General features: G+C 40.2%; 2 protein-coding genes and 1 long non-coding RNA gene across 3 annotated transcripts; 1 reads left to right on the top strand and 2 right to left on the bottom strand.

The window, feature by feature from the left end:
• Positions 1–1,748: 1,748 nt before the first annotated feature.
• LOC136768837 (tryptase-2) lies at positions 1,749–10,799 on the bottom strand. Its single transcript, XM_066723218.1, has 5 exons — positions 10,648–10,799; positions 4,935–5,085; positions 4,288–4,565; positions 3,596–3,744; positions 1,749–2,343 (listed from the first exon to the last, which is right to left on the bottom strand). Exons 1-5 carry the CDS (start codon positions 10,697–10,699, stop codon positions 2,158–2,160), a joined length of 816 nt encoding a protein of 271 aa, XP_066579315.1. The 5' UTR covers positions 10,700–10,799; the 3' UTR covers positions 1,749–2,157.
• On the top strand, positions 6,941–12,447 carry LOC136768838 (uncharacterized). Its single transcript, XR_010822040.1, has 4 exons — positions 6,941–7,305; positions 7,644–7,702; positions 10,655–10,712; positions 11,690–12,447. It is a non-coding gene; the product is annotated as an uncharacterized LOC136768838 (long non-coding RNA).
• A 2,610-nt stretch (positions 12,448–15,057) lies between these two features.
• On the bottom strand, positions 15,058–19,548 carry LOC136768817 (tryptase beta-2). The gene is made up of 5 exons (XM_066723197.1): positions 19,423–19,548; positions 18,951–19,131; positions 17,715–17,992; positions 16,443–16,591; positions 15,058–16,156 (listed from the first exon to the last, which is right to left on the bottom strand). Exons 1-5 carry the CDS (start codon positions 19,472–19,474, stop codon positions 15,992–15,994), a joined length of 825 nt encoding a protein of 274 aa, XP_066579294.1. The 5' UTR covers positions 19,475–19,548; the 3' UTR covers positions 15,058–15,991.
• Positions 19,549–20,187: the final 639 nt, after the last annotated feature.

Below are 20,187 nucleotides of genomic sequence, written 5' to 3'. Positions count from 1 at the left end.
TGCTCAAGAAAGCACAAGAAAGGCACGTCTGAAGTTTGCCAATGAACATCTGAATGATTCAGAGGAGAACTGGGTGAAAGTGTTGTGGTCAGATGAGACCAAATTCGAGCTCTTTGGCATCAACTCAATTCGCCGTGTATGGAGGAGGAGGAATGACCCCAAGAACACCATCCCCACCGTCAAACATGGAGGTGGAAACATTATGCTTTGGGGGTGTTATTCTGCTAAGGGGACAGGACAACTGCACCGCATCAAAGGGACGATGGACGGGGCCATGTACCGTCAAATCTTGGATGAGAACCTCCTTCCCTCAGCCAGGGCATTGAAAATGGGTCGTGGATGAGTATTCCAGCATGACAATGACCCAAAACACACAGCCAAGGCAACAAAGGAGTGGCTCAAGAAGAAGCACATTAAGGTCCTGGAGTGGCCTAGCCAGTCTCCAGACCTTAATCCCATAGAAAATCTGTGGAGGGAGCTGAAGGTTCGAGTTGCCAAACATCAGCCTTCGAAACCTTAATAACTTGGAGAGTATCTGCAAAGAGGAGTGGGACAAAATGCCTCCTGAGATGTGTGCAAACCTGGTGGCCAACTACAAGAAACGTCTGACCTCTGTGATTGCCAACAAGGGTTTTGCCACCAAGTACTAAGTCGAAGGGGTCAAATACTTATTTCCCTCATTAACATGCAAATCAATGTATAACTTTTTTGAAATGCATTTTTCTGGATTTTTTTGTTGTTATTCTGTCTCTCACTGTTAAAATACACCTACCATTCAAATTATAGACTGATCATTTCTTTGTCAGTGGGCAAACGTACAAAATCAGCAGGGGATCAAATACTTTTTTCCCCCACTGTATATATATATATATATATATATATATATATATATATATATATATATATATATTGGATATTGGAGTGTATTCAAGACATGATCTTTTCTAAAAGTCATGTCTCAAGAGAAGAAAAAAGCTGCCATGGCACGATGTCTCAAGACATCTTCCTGTGTCTTGGAATAGAAATTTCCATTAAGACGTCTCAAGACATAGGTAATGTCTGGGTATGCAGTTTTAATGAGATGTATATTTTGTATTCTATGTATTTTGTGGGAGCAACACGCTACTCAGACCCAATGATTTTCGAACCCTTGTCTTGGTAGAGAGAAATGGGTTGGCATCACAGGTGTATCAATAATTGTGAGCACAAGTGTACGAAGTGAATACAAGTAGTCAGGGCCTATTGATGTTTAAGTGGAATTGTGTGTGGGTGTGTGTTGTTTAGTTGGAAAAAGTGGTGGGGAAATGTTGTGGTTGATCTTGATCTTGGTCAGTTCCTCCTACACCTAAACTCTGTTACCGGACAACCCAGTGAAACAGATACACTGATACACTGATACAAGATCTCTTATAAGCACTGAGCTTCTCCAAAAACTGACAGCTACTCAACACTTAATGATGGAAATGCCGAAGTTCAAACTCAGCTGCCCTGATAGAGTGACAACTCACCACACCTCTGTACTGTCAGTTTCCACCATCTCTTTCTCCAGCCCCATCCAGCTCAATGTAGCTTTACCTCTAAGAGGTTGGGTGGAGTTAGGAACCTGAGGGTCCTGCACAAACTGCTCACATTGCTTTGAGAAGTCAAATTGAATATTTTGAAGCTTTTTCTACATGTAATTAACCAAACAATGGATCAGTGGATGAATACATGAAGTGCAGCCCCAGACCAGGTGTTTGAATGCTTTGAAGGTTTATTGCGGTTCAGCAGAGTCTCAGTACAACTGATCTCTCACAGCAGAGCAGAGCCAAGAGCAGCAGCTGATATCACAGTGGGAGAGGAGAGAGCAGGGCAGCCCTCAGGAATGAACAGAGTCTGATCTGGAGACACAGTGAAAGAGAGAAAAGAGAGAGAGAGAGAGAGAGAGAGAGAGAGAGAGAGAGAGAGAGAGAGAGAGGGAGAGGATGTAGGTACAAGGAGTAGGGATACTCATAAGACAGGCATATTTTATAATGTATAATCTAAATGTTTGAAAGAGAGAGAATGAGAGAGAGGTGGGTTCATGAGCGGAATAGTGACAGAAACAGAAACTGACAGTGGGAGCTGATCGGATGCTGGAGGAGCAGAGCATGCATTTAGCCCGCCTGCCATGTCTAATTACAGGTGTTTGATTCCTGTGTGTTTCTTTATCCAGGGAATGAAGCTGGACACGCGGGTGTAGACTCCAGGGGACTGGCGTAATGCACAGCCCCAGCCAAAGCTCACAATCCCAGCCTGGACCCACTTTTCTTCCTTTCCTGCCTTTTCTTTCTTTTTACAAACCAAAGGACCTCCAGAGTCACCCTGCAAGGAGAGTGAGCGACAGACAGACAGAGACAGGAAAATATGGATATAATGTGTTAATCATACAGAAGGGTTCATTTTAAAAGGAATCAATATGGATCGCCTTCATATTGTCATTAAAATATAATGATAATCAGTCTCCAGTGCGCTCTCAGTGAGGGAGGTGGGGGTATATGTGGTGGGCATCCAGAAAAGCAGCTCTCCAAGGACGTTTACATCAGTTCCACCCCTACTGTGTACCATACCATGATTGAAATTAACGTTTGTGTTGCTTGTTTTTGAAGATATTAACATGTATTTATTTCCGGGGAGTGACGTCACTCAGGCCCCCCACAATAACACAGTCAAACCAAACACCTCTTTTGTTTGTGCTATGTTTGTGCCATTTAAATTAATGTTTCAGCTATTCTAATATTAAAGATATAACGAAATTCAATAATAATTACATTATTGTTGCTGTAAATCCTATTGCATATGAATAACAAACACAGTAGGGTACAGTCCTAATACTAACAGGATCCAATTACTTTTGTGAAAGTTTCTTTCATTGTAGCTGTAGAGCCACGTTCAGATACAACAGCAGTCAGGCAGCTTGTTTAACAGGAGACTCACAGTCACCGCAGCGCTGCTCAACACCGGATCACACATTCATCAGTGCCGCCGGATCTCGATCTGCTTTGTGCAGAGCCTTTTCATGATCCGGATCCTGTGAGCCTGGATCCGATCCTGTTTTCTGATCCTGTTAGTACTAGGACTGTAGCCTACTCTGTTTGTTATTCATATGCAATAGGAGTTTCAGCAACAATAATGTAATTATAATTTAATTTTGTTATAGCTTTAATATTAGAATAGCTGAAACATTAGTTTAAACTGTACAAACAATGCACAAATGAAAGAGAGGTGTTTGGTTTGATTGTGTTATTGTGGGGGGAGGGGGGATACATAAATAAATAAATAAATAAATAAATAAATAAATAAATAAATGTTACTATCTTCAAAACCAAAGCAGCACAAATGTTTATTTCAATGGCACAAACCAGCACAAACGTAGCACAAATGAATGATATGGAATTCATAATTTGTGATGTAAGTGGGGGGAGCCCCTGGCTCCTGTACTGCTGAGTCTTACTTATTACGAACTATTATTTAATTGAAGGGCTGTATTGTTGAATGTGAGTTTAAGTCATGAACTGAAGTCTCTTTGGGTGGTTAGAATCACTTGGAGCACCAGCAGTTACACAGAGTCACCAACCTGACAAGTATCTCTCAATCCTATCTCATCCCCAGCACAAAGCATATCTTTTCTGATAATAAAGCGTCCGTCGTACAGCTCCTGACAGCGTGTGTTTTTCAGGATGGGGAGTTTGACCTCCTGTAGGGTGTTGGGCATAGGCAGTGTCTCTGCAGAGAAACAGAGAGAGAGAGAGAGAGAGAGAGAGAGAGAGAGAGAGAGAGAATTTAACATTCACACTAAAAGAAGGGATTCTGAAAGTAATTTCAGTTAAAACTGCATGTATGTATGTACATTTAAAAAGGTACATTATACTTGATTAATTAATTAATTCATTCATTCATTCATTCATTCATTCAATCATTTGTGTATTTGTACTGGTTGTCAAACTATAGTGCCACCTGGAAAAGTGACAAGAAATACAACTGAGAAAGGAAGACCATTCAATTTTATTTATTTAGCATGACTGAACCAAAAAGAATAACATTAAATTAATGAATATCATAAATTATATTAAATACATAAATACATTATTATTATTATTATTATTATTATTATTATTATTATTATTATTATTATTATTATTATTAATAATAATAATAATAATAATAATCACTATTTTACTACACTACATTATTATTATTATTATTATTATTATTATTATTATTATTATTATTATTATTATAAATTAAATGCCAAATCTCCAGTCTTACTGTTGTTTTCAATCCTTCCCCAGCCTGTAGCCCAGCACTCCCAGTCCTTGGTGAAGTCGTCTCTGGTGCTGGCCAGAGGAACAGGCTTGATGAGTTTGCTCTTGACTGTCTCATTCAGCTCCACCAGGGCGATGTCAAAGCCACTCTCAGGTCTTCCAGTCTTCAGATATTCCTCATGCATGATGATCCTTTTCATGGTACGTATTTGTTCATTTCTGCTGCGTTCTGAAAGCTGGTATCGTCCCAGGATCACCGGAGATTCCCACCACCTAAAAGGGCTGAGAAACATTATTATTATTTGTATTATTATTATTATTATTATTATTATTATTATTATTATTATTATTAGTAGTAGTAGTAGTAGTAGTAGTAGTAGTAGTAGTATCCTAAATGTTAGCCTAAACGTTTGCAGTTTAATTAATTTGTAAGGTATAACATTGACACAGACAGATTGCTTATACATTTTTAAAAATTGGGGGGGGGGTGATTATTCCCAATTATTTGGAATATGTGATAATGTAAAAAAAAAAAGAATGTCCTTACTATTGTATAACATTCTCACACTTTATTTTACTTAATTTATGTATGATTTAATTGACATGGGTTAGGTTGTATTAACACATACACACACACATATAGACACTCACTCTTGAATGCAGTGTGCTGCAGTGAGAACCCAGCGATCACTGATCAGGGAGCCGCCACAGCCAACCAGGAGATAGACCTGCCAGGGCCACTGTCCCTCTTCTGCATCTTGACCCCCCACTATAGAGCTCCTGGTCAGAGGACTGCTGGATACTGGGGGGGGTGGGGGGGGGGTGGAGAGAGAGAGAATGATAGGACTGAATTAATTTATTTCCCCAAGGAAGTAAAAGTTAACAATCAATGTTCCCTCTAAGGTGTGCACGTGCGCCCTCGCAGACTACTTGAAGGTACCGTGCAGCACAATTTTAGGCTGTGTAGTGCGCACAAAAACTTACTAGCTACCAAATAGGCGAGCGTCCAGTGAGCAGCAATGGCGAAACGAAAAGAAGAAATGTTACCTCTATAACCTCTTAAGAAAAAGGTTAGTTTGACTTTCAAACAAGAGTGGCTAAATGAAATAGTTCAAACGGATACAAGTGATGGTTCTGGTAAGACAGTTAAAATGTCTGACATATTTAGCTACGGAGCTATTGGGGTCGTGTGCAAATTTTGCTCTGGAACTAAAATCAAAGGAGAGTTTTCCACTGGGAAAACATGGACCGAGTGGAAAATTGACTACCTAAAACGCCACTTAACACAAAAAGGTCACACTGATGCTGTGAAAATATCATATAATCGAAAGCATGGAACTTCGATTAACCAACTTCTTGGGGATTCGAGAGAACTGAGAGAAAAGTGTATTGACCTCGCCAATAAGAACAAGTCAAACCCTGAACAAATCAAAATATTGATCGATAACGTGCTTCTTGCCATCAAAATGAACACGTCAATGCTGTCTGTTCAAGAAATTCATGATCATCTGTCAAAATATGTTAGCCTTCCTGACAGCTGGAGAAGTAGACACTATGCATTTGAATTTGAGTCAATTAAGACTATGGAAAGTGTGAGAAATGCCCATGTTCACACTCTGATACGAAAGCACAGACATTACAGTGCATAAAATGCTGGTTCTTTACATGAAGTTTAGGAAGCAAAATGACATCACTTACAAAACTGTGTTTGCCGGGATCATTCAGCTGGCAGGATGCAGTGCTCAGCATATTGTAGATACTGAGATGACAGATACCGCACCTTATGGAGCAACATTGTGTTGCTCATAGAGAGGATTTGGGAATCGATAATGCTTGGACAGGGGTGTCTTTGATGAAGGAACTGAAAACACTGCTTAGAACAGTATATTCACTATTTAATAGGTCTTCTGTGAAGAAAAGCAAATCGAAGAGTTGGCAAATGTTTTAGAGGTGGACTCACTGTCTTTCAGACCTTTGAATGAAGTACGTTGGCTGTCACGTTGCCAAGCTGTAAATGCGTTTTTGCGCAATTACAGTGTATTAACAGAGTACTGCATGGAAGAAGCTGAAAACGACGACCCGATTGCAAAATATTGTCACAAAAAACTGACGAATCCGAAGTACAGAGTTGCTCTCACTGTGCTTGGAGATGTGTTGGAAGAACTAGCTCAGCTCTGTCTCCTTGCAGCAAAGCAATGTTACCATCATTGATGCCCATTGCCTTGCCAGAGCTAAAATGGAAAAAATGGGAGCGCTGCGGACATTTGCTGAGATGGTAACCTGGACACTAAAAAGTGAGGAGCTCACTGAGCTTGTACAGCTGATTGACATTTGTGGAACTTTCCAAGCATCTAGTGCAGATTGTGAACGCGGTTTCAGTCTCATGAGTTGGATCAAGACAAAATCAGGGATCCGACTTGAGACCACCCACTTAAATCAGCTGATGAGAATCTGTCACGATCTCCCCTGTTTCTACCTTAGTTCACCACCAGAGGTCTCCCTCTCCCGAATACTAGTTTAGTGCTTCTCCTTTTCTTTATGCAGTCAAACCAGTCTTTCCACATTCTTCCCTACCAGGTGCACCTGTTCTGTCCTCCTCTCCTATCATTGGTCAATCCTTCATTCACCTTGTTCAATCCCTCTCTCCTTCACAGTACTAAAACCCCTCTGTTTCCTAGATTCATCGCGAAGTCTTGCATTCTCTCCTGGATCATTTCTAAGCCTTGTTTCTTGATTGCCTTCCTGTGTATTTTTGACCTCTTGCTTCCTTCTCTCGTTTACCCCTTTCGGATCTCCCTACTAGCCTGTTCGCTTGATCGTTTGACCTGGACTGTCCCTGTTTATGCTCTCTCGTTTTGCCCTTATTGGATTATCTGCTTCAACTCTAAAAGCCTGCACTTGGATCCTTTCCTTTGGTCCTAGAGGACGTCACAGAATCCAGTCTACACAAGCAGAGGGCCCTATCTGGACAAAGTCTACAACCACTGGAAAGGGGACAAGGACAGACGGGAGAAGTTTTAAGGTAGACTACAATGTGTTAGACTTGGACAATATTTTTACTGTTTACTGTAATAACAAATTTAATATTTTCTCAAGCATATCATTATAATGTATAAAACAATTATTAAATAGTTTACTGAAGCTTACATTTTGTTTAAAGGTTAGGTTACTATTTTGGTCTATGTGTACAGACCAGCAGAAATAAGCAGAAACGGGGAAGTGTATATACCTAAACAAGGTCTATAATCACTGAAGTGAAACAGACAGACAGAAGATTGAAGGTACTTTTATTTATATAGTGCCTAGCAATACTTTGATCTTAATTCATTTTTACTATTGTGGTGCATCTGTGTTTTTTAGATGCTGCTCTGAGAGAGGCCTTCCACAGACCTGCAGAGCCAGTCCAGAGACTAATGAAGGTCTAGCAGCACCATCAGTATATATATGTGTGTGTATATATATATGTGTATATATATATATGTATATATATATATATATATATATATATATATATATGTATGTATATGTATGTGTGTGTGTATATATATGTATATATATATATATATATATATATATATGTATATGTATATATATATATATATATATATATATATATATATATACACTCACCTAAAGGATTATTAGGAACACCTGTTCAATTTCTCATTAATGCAATTATCTAACCAACCAATCACATGACAGTTGCTTCAATGCATTTAGGGGTGTGGTCCTGGTCAAGACAATCTCCTGAACTCCAAACTGAATGTCTGAATGGCAAAGAAAGGTGATTTAAGCAATTTTGAGCCTGGCATGGTTGTTGGTGCCAGACGGGCCGGTCTGAGTATTTCACAATCTGCTCAGTTACTGGGATTTTCACGCACAACCATTTCTTTGGTTTACAAAGAATGGTGTGAAAAGGGAAAAACATCCAGTATGCGGCAGTCCTGTGGGCGAAAATGCCTTGTTGATGCTAGAGGTCAGAGGAGAATGGGCCGACTGATTCAAGCTGATAGAAGAGCAACTTTGACTGAAATAACCACTCGTTACAACCGAGGTATGCAGCAAAGCATTTGTGAAGCCACAACACGTACAACCTTGAGGCGGATGGGCTACAACAGCAGAAGACCCCACCGGGTACCACTCATCTCCACTACAAATAGGAAAAAGAGGCTACAATTTGCACAAGCTCACCAAAATTGGACAGTTGAAGACTGGAAAAATGTTGTCTGGTCTGATGAGTCTCGATTTCTGTTGAGACATTCAGATGGTAGATTCAGAATTTGGTGTAAACAGAATGAGAACATGGATCCATCATGCCTTGTTACCACTGTGCAGGCTGGTGGTGGTGGTGTAATGGTGTGGGGGATGTTTTCTTGGCACACTTTAGGCCCCTTAGTGCCAATTGGGCATCGTTTAAATGCCACGGCCTACCTGAGCATTGTTTCTGACCATGTCCATCCCTTTATGACCACCATGTACCCATCCTCTGATGGCTACTTCCAGCAGGATAATGCACCATGTCACAAAGGTCGAATCATTTCAAATTGGTTTCTTGAACATGACAATGAGTTCACTGTACTAAACTGGCCCCCACAGTCACCAGATCTCAACCCAATAGAGCATCTTTGGGATGTGGTGGAACGGGAGCTTCGTGCCCTGGATGTGCATCCCACAAATCTCCATCAACTGCAAGATGCTATCCTATCAATATGGGCCAACATTTCTAAAGAATGCTTTCAGCACCTTGTTGAATCAATGCCACGTAGAATTAAGGCAGTTCTGGAGGCGAAAGGGGGTCAAACACAGTATTAGTATGGTGTTCCTAATAAGGACGTGGCATTTAAACGATGCCCAATTGGCACTAAGGGGCCTAAAGTGTGCCAAGAAAACATCCCCCCCACCATTACACCACCACCACCAGCCTGCACAGTGGTAACAAGGCATGATGGATCCATGTTCTCATTCTGTTTACGCCAAATTCTGACTCTACCATCTGAATGTCTCAACAGAAATCGAGACTCATTAGACCAGGCAACATTTTTCCAGTCTTCAACTGTCCAATTTTGGTGAGCTTGTGCAAATTGTAGCCTCTTTTTCCTATTTGTAGTGGAGAGGAGTGGTACCCGGTGGGGTCTTCTGCTGTTGTAGCCCATCCGCCTCAAGGTTGTACGTGTTGTGGCTTCACAAATGCTTTGCTGCATACCTCGGTTGTAACGAGTGGTTATTTCAGTCAAAGTTGCTCTTCTATCAGTTTGAATCAGTCGGCCCATTCTCCTCTGACCTCTAGCATCAACAAGGCATTTTCGCCCACAGGACTGCCGCATACTGGATGTTTTTCCCTTTTCACACCATTCTTTGTAAACCCTAGAAATGGTTGTGCGTGAAAATCCCAGTAACTGAGCAGATTGTGAAATACTCAGACCGGCCCGTCTGGCACCAACAACCATGCCACGCTCAAAATGGCTTAAATCACCTTTCTTTCCCATTCAGACATTCAGTTTGGAGTTCAGGAGATTGTCTTGACCAGGACCACACCCCTAAATGCATTGAAGCAACTGCCATGTGATTGGTTGGTTAGATAATTGCATTAATGAGAAATTGAACAGGTGTTCCTAATAATCCTTTAGGTGAGTGTATATAATGATATGCATATGGGTTTAATAAAATGTGGCTGGTTAAAAATATTGTACTTTCATATTATTTTTAGTTGCTGTATTTGTTGTAAAACAGTTAACAGAAGGGAGTAAGTCATCCAAAACTATATTATTTTATGATAACATGCCCTTTTTATGTAGACTACTGGTACAGTCGCAGAACACATTTTTGCACAAGTTGCTCATAGATTTGAAGTTTGTGCACGGATACATTTTTATTTGCTCAGGGAACATTATTAACAATAATGCTTCACTCGTACATACAAATTCTTCTCTTTTTTAATAGTGATGTTGTATTAACAGGATATGATAGATATAATGATATTAAGAAGATATCAATGTCACCCTATTTTGATACTGTTCTTACAATATGTCTATAACACATTTTAATCATGCTATAACATATTTATTTGCAATACTGTAATTGTGCATTTGTTTCAATGTCACACAAGAGAGAGACTGTGCAGAGGGGGGAATAAAGTAAACCCTACGAAGGAACATGTAGAATAGGATAGGAGAGACAGTGAGAGAGAGTGGAGGAAAGACAAAGCATCCCTAAGTAATACACAAACAGCACAACACAAGAGAGGGGATGGGGAGAATGGGACCAAGGTAAGAGTATGTCTTTAGTTACTTTTTGTCAGTCGGGTTGCAGATATTGTATTTTATTCCTTTTTCTCCCCCAATGAGTTTCAAAATTGCTCTCTTACCTTCCAGGATTTTCAGTGTAAGCAGGCAACACAGCAGCTGCAGAAGGATCATCTTAACCCAACAGGTCTGTGAGTCTGTCTGTGGGTCTGACTGTACAGCTCTCTGGGCTGGGGAATCGGTGGATCTGTAGAAAGTGGTGCGTCTCTGTGGAGGTCTCTGTTGTAATCTGAAGACAATGTACGATCAGAGGCTTGTTATACAGATACCAGGGTTTCCTGTTGTCTCCATTGGCTGATGAGAAGGTGTCTAATGTGTTCAGAGTGAAACCTGTAGTGTAGCTCACTTCTCATAAACACCCCTCGCTGTGGTTTCTGTCTTATTGCCTATTCCCCCCACATCATAGAAACATGTCCTGCAGTTATTATATTTAATTCCATTCAGCCTACCCCTCCCTGATCAAAGGCCCAGCCCCTAAATTATTACAGTCCTTTCAAAGCCACTGAATTCCTAACCCACCCAGTTCAGACACAGACCTGGGAAAACTTTTATTTCAACATTGTGTTTTTATGAAAATCCTATAAATGAATCCTTGAATAGTTTGGACATCTAGCTGTACTTTAACTGGTGATACAAAGGTAAAACAGATTGTAGAGGCCTTTTAGCAGGGGTATTACAAACAAAAGTTATTATTCTTGACAAATGTATATTATGATGTTTCTGTCAGAAGTGTGCAAAAAACCCATTCTCTGGAATATTACAAATAATTTCACTGCTTTTATTTATATAAAAAGCAATACAATAACAATAACAAATAAAATGAAATAAACATTCATTATGTGGAAAGCAGCATTAATTTTTGAAGCAATTCAAAAATAATATATAATTAATTACTTGAAGATAAAGAACAATACTGCACAGTCAGAGATGCTTGTGGTTTCGGTCATCCATCTGATCTCTCTGCAGTGCGCTTCTCGAACACGCCTCTCACTGTGGTTTCACTATCTCTCCTCTCTGCTCTACACATCACAGAAACCACAGCTCTCTGTTGCTGAAAAAAGTCACACGTCTAGAGTAATTTTTTTTTTTTTTTTGTCCATCTAGATAACCCCTTCCCAATCATCCCAGTCTACACATTGGGTTCTGGCAACTTTGTGTGAGGATCTAGGTGGGTTGTATTTTAGTTCTGAGAAATACAATGTGAATTGTTACAATAATTCAGTTCAATGTCCTGTCTAAATGCCAAATGTATTATTTGTGTTACTGTGTGCAACCATATTGTGTAAATTGTGCGCATTTCAGCTTTTTGTATTGCTCCAGGTAGGCCAGGCTCGGTTTAGGGTCTGTGAAGTTGATTTTAGAATAAACACAATTCTCTTTTAAGGTTATATAGAGGTCAAATGACCAAGACGAATTTTATAAGGTTTAGGGCACCTTACTGACGTCAAAGGGATAAATATTGTATATGGTAGCATGCTCTTCAGGAAAGCTGCAGACTTATCGACTGGCCATCTCAAGAACACTTTGTTATAGTTTAATACACTATGCACTGATTCCCTTAGAAATGTGCATAGACAGGGCAGTCTATTACCAAATTGTATGCTGGGGGGCTAGCAGATTGTTAAGGGGGGGTCGTAGCAAACGAGAGCGGTGGGCAGAGCATGTACAGTTTGAATTTCAGGTGGATACTTTATTTTTTCTTCAGTCATTAAATTAAAGTGTTTACCCTACCATTATACTGGGGGTAGGGGCGTGTGGGGGGGAGCCCGTTTACGACTATACACCAGTCAGCCATAACATTATGACCACTGACAGGTGAAGTGAATAACACTGATAATCTCGTTATCTTTCAAGTCGGAAGCACTGCCCAAGGGGGAGGGGTTTCTGCGCACTTCCGCGGGAACCCGATCGAAACGTCACTCTATCAAAGCTGCCATTGGCCCCTGCGCTCGTCACTCAGAACAGGTCCTTTCCCACTTCCTGTTCTATAAAACTTGACGTCTGCGCAGGTTCGTCCTCTTTTGCCTCTTCGCTTGACTCAGGAACGTAAGCTCTCTGTGTCTGTGTTTGTAATAAACATTCAAACTGTGTATTTCGGCTGGCTGTCTCACTTCATAGTGTTGTTCACCACCGTTTTCACTACACATCGTCTCTGTCTTGTATGTGTTTAGTTTTTATTGATAGCTAATCCCGATTCTGTCCCATCCGCACACTCAAATACTTTTTTCCCCCACTGTATGTATTATATAGATAGTAATTGAAGGTTGACCCTTATGACCCTGGACAGGATATAATGATTTGATATGATTTGAGATTCACTGTAAAGCTCCAGGAAATTTCTGGAGCCCACTACACTTTCCATAAGAGAGCTCCACATGGCATTGTTGATTGCCTGGCCAATAGGAGAGACTAAAGAACCCCAAAGGGTTAAAAGACTTATAATTTGTCTACATGACATTTAGCTTGTGAGTTTGTCAGAAATATCCTTCTGATGCCCACTGTGTATTGAATATCAGCCGTCTGGTTTCTAACCACAAAGTCTCCAGTCTGCCTATTTGACCTGTTCACAACAGCAACAGCATGTGTCTGTTGAGGGGAGCATATATGTGGTGCTATAAGGAAAATGTATGTAACTTCCTGTAAGCTAAACTCAAACTTTGTTTTGGGTAGAACTGACTGTATGTATGATGTCAGATTGTTTATATAAGCTCCTGTAAAATCTGAATTGACACCTTCTCCGAAGAAAGTTCCTCAAAAGAAAGTCTCCCCTGCATCACAGAAGAAGACTGCATGGGCTTATGTTGTAAATCGTCCTGGATAAGGGCATCTGCCAAGAAATAATAATAATAATAATAATAATAATAATAATAATAATAATAATAATAATAATGGGATGGATGTGTCATGCCAGATGATTCTAATCCTGCTGCATTGCAAGGTAGGACAGTAGATGTGGATGAACACTTGTGGCCAAACAGAGTGGAGAAAATGGCTGGTCCCTGAAGTTCCATTAGAATTCCAATAGAAACTTCTACTGTACTTTCGGTTTTCTATTGTCAGTATATCATATTTAGTTTTTTTCTCATTTACATACTGCACACTATGTAAATTGCGATTGCTGGGTATAAATATCTGGAGCCTGGTTCCACAGTAAATACATTCTGTTTGCTATAACTTTCTGGTTGTTTGTGTGGAACATGCTTATAATATTTACAGTAACAGCATGTCAGGTTGACTGCAACATGAGGGAGCTTGGATTTAGGATTCCATGGCATTTTGAAACTCATACTTAATATTTTTGTTCTGCTCTCCTATCATTCTGTCTGATGTTCCCCAGTCAGTAGACCAGCACTCCCAGCCCCAGGTGAATGCATCAGCCTCAGCCCAAATGACAGGGCTGATGTACTGGCTGTAGGACACTGGCTGGCCAGCTGAGCTCCACCAGAGCGATGTCATTATTATTATTATGATTATTATTATTATTATCCTCATACCCAGTACATATCAAGACTGGCTTCATATAGCCACATGATTAATTACTGCTTACAATGGGGGGGGTTTCACTTCCTGTCGGGCTTCTGGGTCTGGTAGAGACTCTCAATAGAGAAAGAGAGAGAGAAGGCACACTACTCAGCATTTCCTATCCACGCCGGTATGAGCACATCCTGTAGGATATAGGGCTCTTGCTCGGGGTCTGCAGAGAGAAAGGTGACAAACTGCACACTGTTTCACACTCACAGTTATACGAGAGTGCACCAGAGTGCAAATGTGCTGTTCTGTGCAGACTTATACTTCAGATTGGTCTGGAGAGCAAAAAGTGGAGACAAGGTCAATAACCCTCCTACACATCTTGCCACCCCTATAGTACTCATGGACAGAGGACTGCTAGGCATTGGGGAGAGGCGGTGAGAGAGGGAGAGAAAGATTCTATTTAATAATAATCATCATCACAATAATTATAATCATAATAGTAAATCTGGCCTTGGGGGACTGAAGCAGGGTCTCCTAATTGGTTAACGTTAAAGATATTTGCAGAACTATTATTAATCAGGAATATCCAGGGGCACCCCAGCTTCTGAATGTGGGGTCTTCTGTATGTGCAAAGGAATACCGAGTGCCAGGACATCCTATCCATAACCCTGACACTACCTTTGTTACACATGTGTCTAACAACAATAATATTTAGATTCATACATTGTTATAGTATTTCTCAATGACGCCTTAATATAAAATGTAACAGTTTCATGTGCAGATGCACAGGATCAACAATTACTTTTATGACATCCTCTATGAATGTTTATAACACATCTATTCATAGTTAAAGTACTAGGTTTTCATCATCTATCTATCAGGGGTTAACAGAGGGATTTTCATTAAAAAGTTGAAAATAAGTGTTGCTTAGCTAGTGGAGCTTCTGAACTGATCCAGTGTAAAGCTCAAACAGGTGTTTTAATGCAGCCCCAGACCAGGTGTTTGAATTCTTTGTGGTTTTATTGAGCTGTTCAGCAGAGTCTCAGTACAACTGATCTCTCATAGCAGAGCAGAGCCAAGAGCAGCAGCTGATATCACAGTGGGAGAGGAGAGAGCAGGGCAACCCTTAGGAATGAGTCGGATCTGGAGAGACAGATATACACTATTTTCCCAAAAGGTGTTATACTAAGTTATTAATATGCATTATTATAATGTATAATAGCCTACTATTACACTGGTCTACAGCCAAAATGCTTCCAAAATAAATGTAGTCAAACTTTACTAATTCTGGGTCACTGAGAACAAAAATGATGCTTAAAATTGTTGATTGGCTCTAGTTTTCGAGATACGCTACTTAGTATACGACCCTTGACTTGGGAATGGCGGAGCATAAGTGGATCTATGAATAAATCTATTTGGACAGTACATGCTTTATGACTGACAGTAGCAAGTCAGTTGATTTAGTTGTCAAATTTGAATTAAGAATATCAAAATCCATAATAAATAGAACATTTTATCTCTGAAGCAGACGACTTCTAAAAAACTGTAGACCAGTGTTATCACTATTAATGTCAAGTCAACTGTCAAGTGTCAAAACCTTTTTTCATTGTAATTATTATATAATGATCTATTACCATATATGGAATAGGTATCTCTATTCTATTTCTTGTTATTGATTGATTACAACACTATTCTTGTTAGGAATGTTAATCAAGCAAATTAGACTTAAACAGGAAATAAGAGACAGTGCCACAGTAATAAACACATTAAGACAGTGAGACACAGTAAGCGAGACAGAGAGAGAGAGACAGAGAGAGAGAGAGGACAGGGGGAACAGTACAGGTGATATAAACTGCTGGTCCAAACAGATATCAGATCTGGGTGCAGCAGAGCGTACAGTGAGCCAGGTAGGGGGCGCTGTCCTCAGTAGGAGCCTCAGACACCACTGTGCTGCTTTATCCAGTGGCGGAAGCTGGAGACCCGGGTGTAGATACCAGGGGATCGGGGTTGAGCACAGCCCCTCCCAAAGCTGGTGATTCCAGCCAGGACCCATCGTCTCCTCCTTCTCTTCCTACAGACCAGAGGCCCCCCAGAGTCACCCTGTACAGAGAGAGAGAGAGAGAGAGAGAGAAAGAGAAGAATGGTATAATACGAGAATGTGAATGATTTGCTCAATGGTCAGACTGACACGGAGAGAGACAGAGTGAGACTGTTTTATTGCGACACAATGAAATACACTCCCATCACCAGAACTGATACAGAGAGAGAGAGAGACAAGTACGCAATGGAGAGAAGACTAATTTATTGTTGGTTTTATTGGAGTATCTCCCCAGGTTAGCACCACCGCACACAGGGACATAAACACATAATCTGGCCTGTGACTCACCTGACAGGTATCTTTCTTTCCCTTCTTGTACCCGGCACACATCATCTCTGGTTTGATGTTGTAGATATTCCTGAACAAACGCTGACAACTTCTGTTTCCTATAATGGGCAGCTTGACTTTCTGTAGAGTCTGAGGCTCTGGAAGGGGTACTGCAGATACAGAGTCACATATTGTATGTACAGTAAATGGTGTATAACTTAAATCTGAAGAGTATCTCACTGAGACCTTGGTGTTGAATTACAGCACAGCTAGCAGGTGAAGGAAACTGTTGTAGTTTCTTCAGACCAGTGAGTGAATTCACAGAGTTGCTGACAAACAGTGACAACTGACAACTGCATAAATAGCATCTTAACCCTCCTGGATTCTCACTGGACACAGAGGGCTGACTCTCCTCCACTCTACTGGACCCCAGCAGAGACACTACATAATATATACACCTCACTGCCACATCCTGTGTCATGGCTGAACTGGGTTTTTGCCCTAGCTTTACAGTGGTTTGCTTTGGTTTTAATCTACCTTGATTGGGCTTTACTACACTGGACTATAAATGAACCCTGGACTGCTGTAGCAAAACAGCCTTAGAGAATTTTTTCCTGTTGTTTCTATTCCCATGGTTCAGTGTGGTAAAGCAGAGTGGAAGCACGCTGAACTCATATGTAACATGTAAGATGATCTTTACAGGTATAGTGTAATGTAGTACTAGGTGTAGCACTGCTTGGCCGGTAGGCATAATTATAACTCCCAGAAGCCCTGGGAGGATGAATCACTCTTGGGAAACACATGACCTTTTGTATGGCTGCATAAAAGCAGGAAGTTGGATCCGTTTGTTGAGGAGTGTTGGAGGGTTGGAGTGGAAGCCCAGGAGAGAACTGCTTTGGAAGAGAACTCGACCTTTTAACAAACATTTTCTTATGGACTTTAACTACTCCTATGTATTACACCTTTTATAGAGATAGACCTGTTTCACTTTTAAATTAGACTCAACCAGGAGCTAGGGTTTGTTTTATGTTCTTTTGTATTGTCACTGTTATAATAACTTCACTTACTGCACTTTACTATGACTCCTGTGTCTATTTCCTGAGACCCCACGCCTATTTCAGGAGCCCAGCATCGTGGCAACCCCCCATGGTGTGACAATATGAACAGGTGTATTCAATGAATGAACAAAAGGGATCACTCACAAATCAAGCCTAATATTATCTATTAACCATAGATAGTCGTAAAGAGCATTATTGAAGATTGAAGGTGATGCTAGTTTGAAACTTCTCCTACCGTTCTCTTTGATTCTCCCCCAACCTGTCGCCCAGCACTGCCAGCCCCTGAAGTCAGCAGCATGAGCCTGAGCCAGAGAGACAGATCTGATGTACCGGGTGAAGGACACTCTCCGACTGAGCTCCACCAGGGCGATGTCATAGCCCTTCTCAACTTTGCCAACAACATACTTCTGGTGCACGATGAGCCTCTTCATGTGAAGTGTTTGTTCACCAAGAGTGCTATTACTCAATTTGTAGGCTCCCAGATTCACCACAGAGTTCCTCAAGGTATGAGGGCTGAAAAATAGGAGATGAGGATGATGATGAAAATAATAATTAGGGATGCACCAATAAATTGGCCAGCTATCGGTATTGTCCAGTATTGGCAAACATTTACACTATCGGCAATTGGACAACTGCTTTAAAATGGCTAATATTTCAAATTGATGGTGCTGCTTTTACTGCGTCTAAATAAGAGTCACATTTGCTCTACTCATGTTCCAAATAAGAATGACATGCACAAACTGTGACATGATAATTAAATCCCATGCTGCTTTGTTGTATGTATGCCCATTGAATGTGCCTAGTTAAATGAGAATATCAGCTGTATGGATTTCGAAATTCGGGTCAGGACAGAAGAATATGGGGCGTCAAATGTAAAACAACACATTTGTCTTTTTTCACAGATTTAACTTAAATCATAAAATCTTGTGTTTTTACAGATTTATTACATAATTAAGCCTTTTTTCCCTACATTCATAAATATTTCAGATTTTAACTAAATGCTAAATCTCAGTTTGAACAAGAAATATATATAAATATTTAGCTAAATCCTAATTATGGGCTTTGCAAACTAAACATTTATCTTGGAAATAAATATTTTACTTAACTCTTAAATCTGCAATTACACACAGAGTAATGTGTATTTATTGTATTCATTATAATACATTTTTCTATTCATTGTGTGATTTTTGTGATTAAGTCTTTTGTATTCAAATACATGGAAAAAGAGAACATTTGTTGTGGGTGGAAGAATGTGACAGAAATAAATACTAAATGGCATTCCATACCTTTGTAGTTAATTTGTGTTAATTAAAAAGCATAATCAACAGCAATATAATTATCTATTTTATGCAAGGGAACAAATACGTAAATACATAGAATATCGCTATTGGTATCAGCCCAGAAATTTCATATCAGTGCATTCTTAATAATACATTAAATTAATACGATCTGACAAACAGAAGACACTCACCTGTCAAAGCAGTGCGCCGCAGAGAGAACCCAGCGCTGACTGATCAGTGACCCACCACATGTGATAATGTATCCAGGTCTATTCTTCAAACTGATCTTGAGATAGGCCTGCCAAGGAAACTCTCCCTTCCTTGCATTATGACCCCCCACTATAGAGGTCCTGGACAAGGGACTGCTGGACACTGGGGAGACAAAGAGAAAGGGTGTGTGTGTAAGTAAAACCACAATAAAAACAAGAAAGGCACACAATAGAAGAATGGGAAGAGATATACAGAGAGAGAGAGAGAGACATTACTGCTGCACTCAGAATGTTCACGGGCAGAAGATACCAATGGCTCCCTTTGAAGATAACACACAGTCCGTCAGTAATAAACTACAGGATTGTTTTACAAAGTGTGAAGTCACTTTTGGTGACACAGTGCATCACAATAATTCTTCTTAATTCAAGTAAACATTTCTAATTCTTGTCTTACCTTCGAAAGTGTTCAGGAGCAGGAAAAGAAACAGCAACTGCATAAAAAGCATTTTAACCCTCCTGGATTCTCACTGGACACAGAGGGTTGACTCTCCTCCACTCTACTGGACCCCAACAGAGACACTTCGTAATATATACACCTCACTGCCACACACTACCACAGGGAGACACCCACTGACACATACAGAGCTGAAGGACCAACTTCCCTCTTCTCTCCAAATGCTAACAGCCACACACACATACACACATACGCACACACACAACTATGTTTAAATTATACCTCCTAATTTAAAATCTCAAATTACCGTTTTTTGTAGTTGTTGTAATTGTATTGTAGCTCTCCCAAAGTGCAAGCTTTTTTGCTCACCTGTCTCCAGTATATTTTCCCTTTTCACTTTCAGTGTTCATTTTGGGTGTAATATGTATCCATAACATGACTGTATCTCCTTCAGCAAGATACTGCACTGCAGAATTCTCCTCAAGTTCTGTCCTTCAGATGAGTCTTACTCCTGTGTACCTGTTATGAGATTCAATCTGTTGATTCTCTTTCATACACACACACACACGCACACACACATTCACATGCAAGTGTTATATAGTACATTCGCAATGGTTCCCTATTACAGTTTTACTCAATAGCTTAAACACATTTCTTGAAGCGTTTTTCACGTTTCACAACAGTTACCGTTTTTTTCAGTTGCTTCAATCAAGTTCATGCTTGGAGCAATTTTCAAAACTCTTAACACAAAACCCCACACTGAGT

The sequence above is a fragment of the Amia ocellicauda genome, chromosome 14 (assembly GCF_036373705.1).
Source record: "Amia ocellicauda isolate fAmiCal2 chromosome 14, fAmiCal2.hap1, whole genome shotgun sequence".
NCBI lineage: Eukaryota > Metazoa > Chordata > Actinopteri > Amiiformes > Amiidae > Amia > Amia ocellicauda.
The sequence above is the reverse complement of the archived record's forward strand: the minus strand, read 5'-3'. Positions and strand labels throughout refer to the sequence as shown.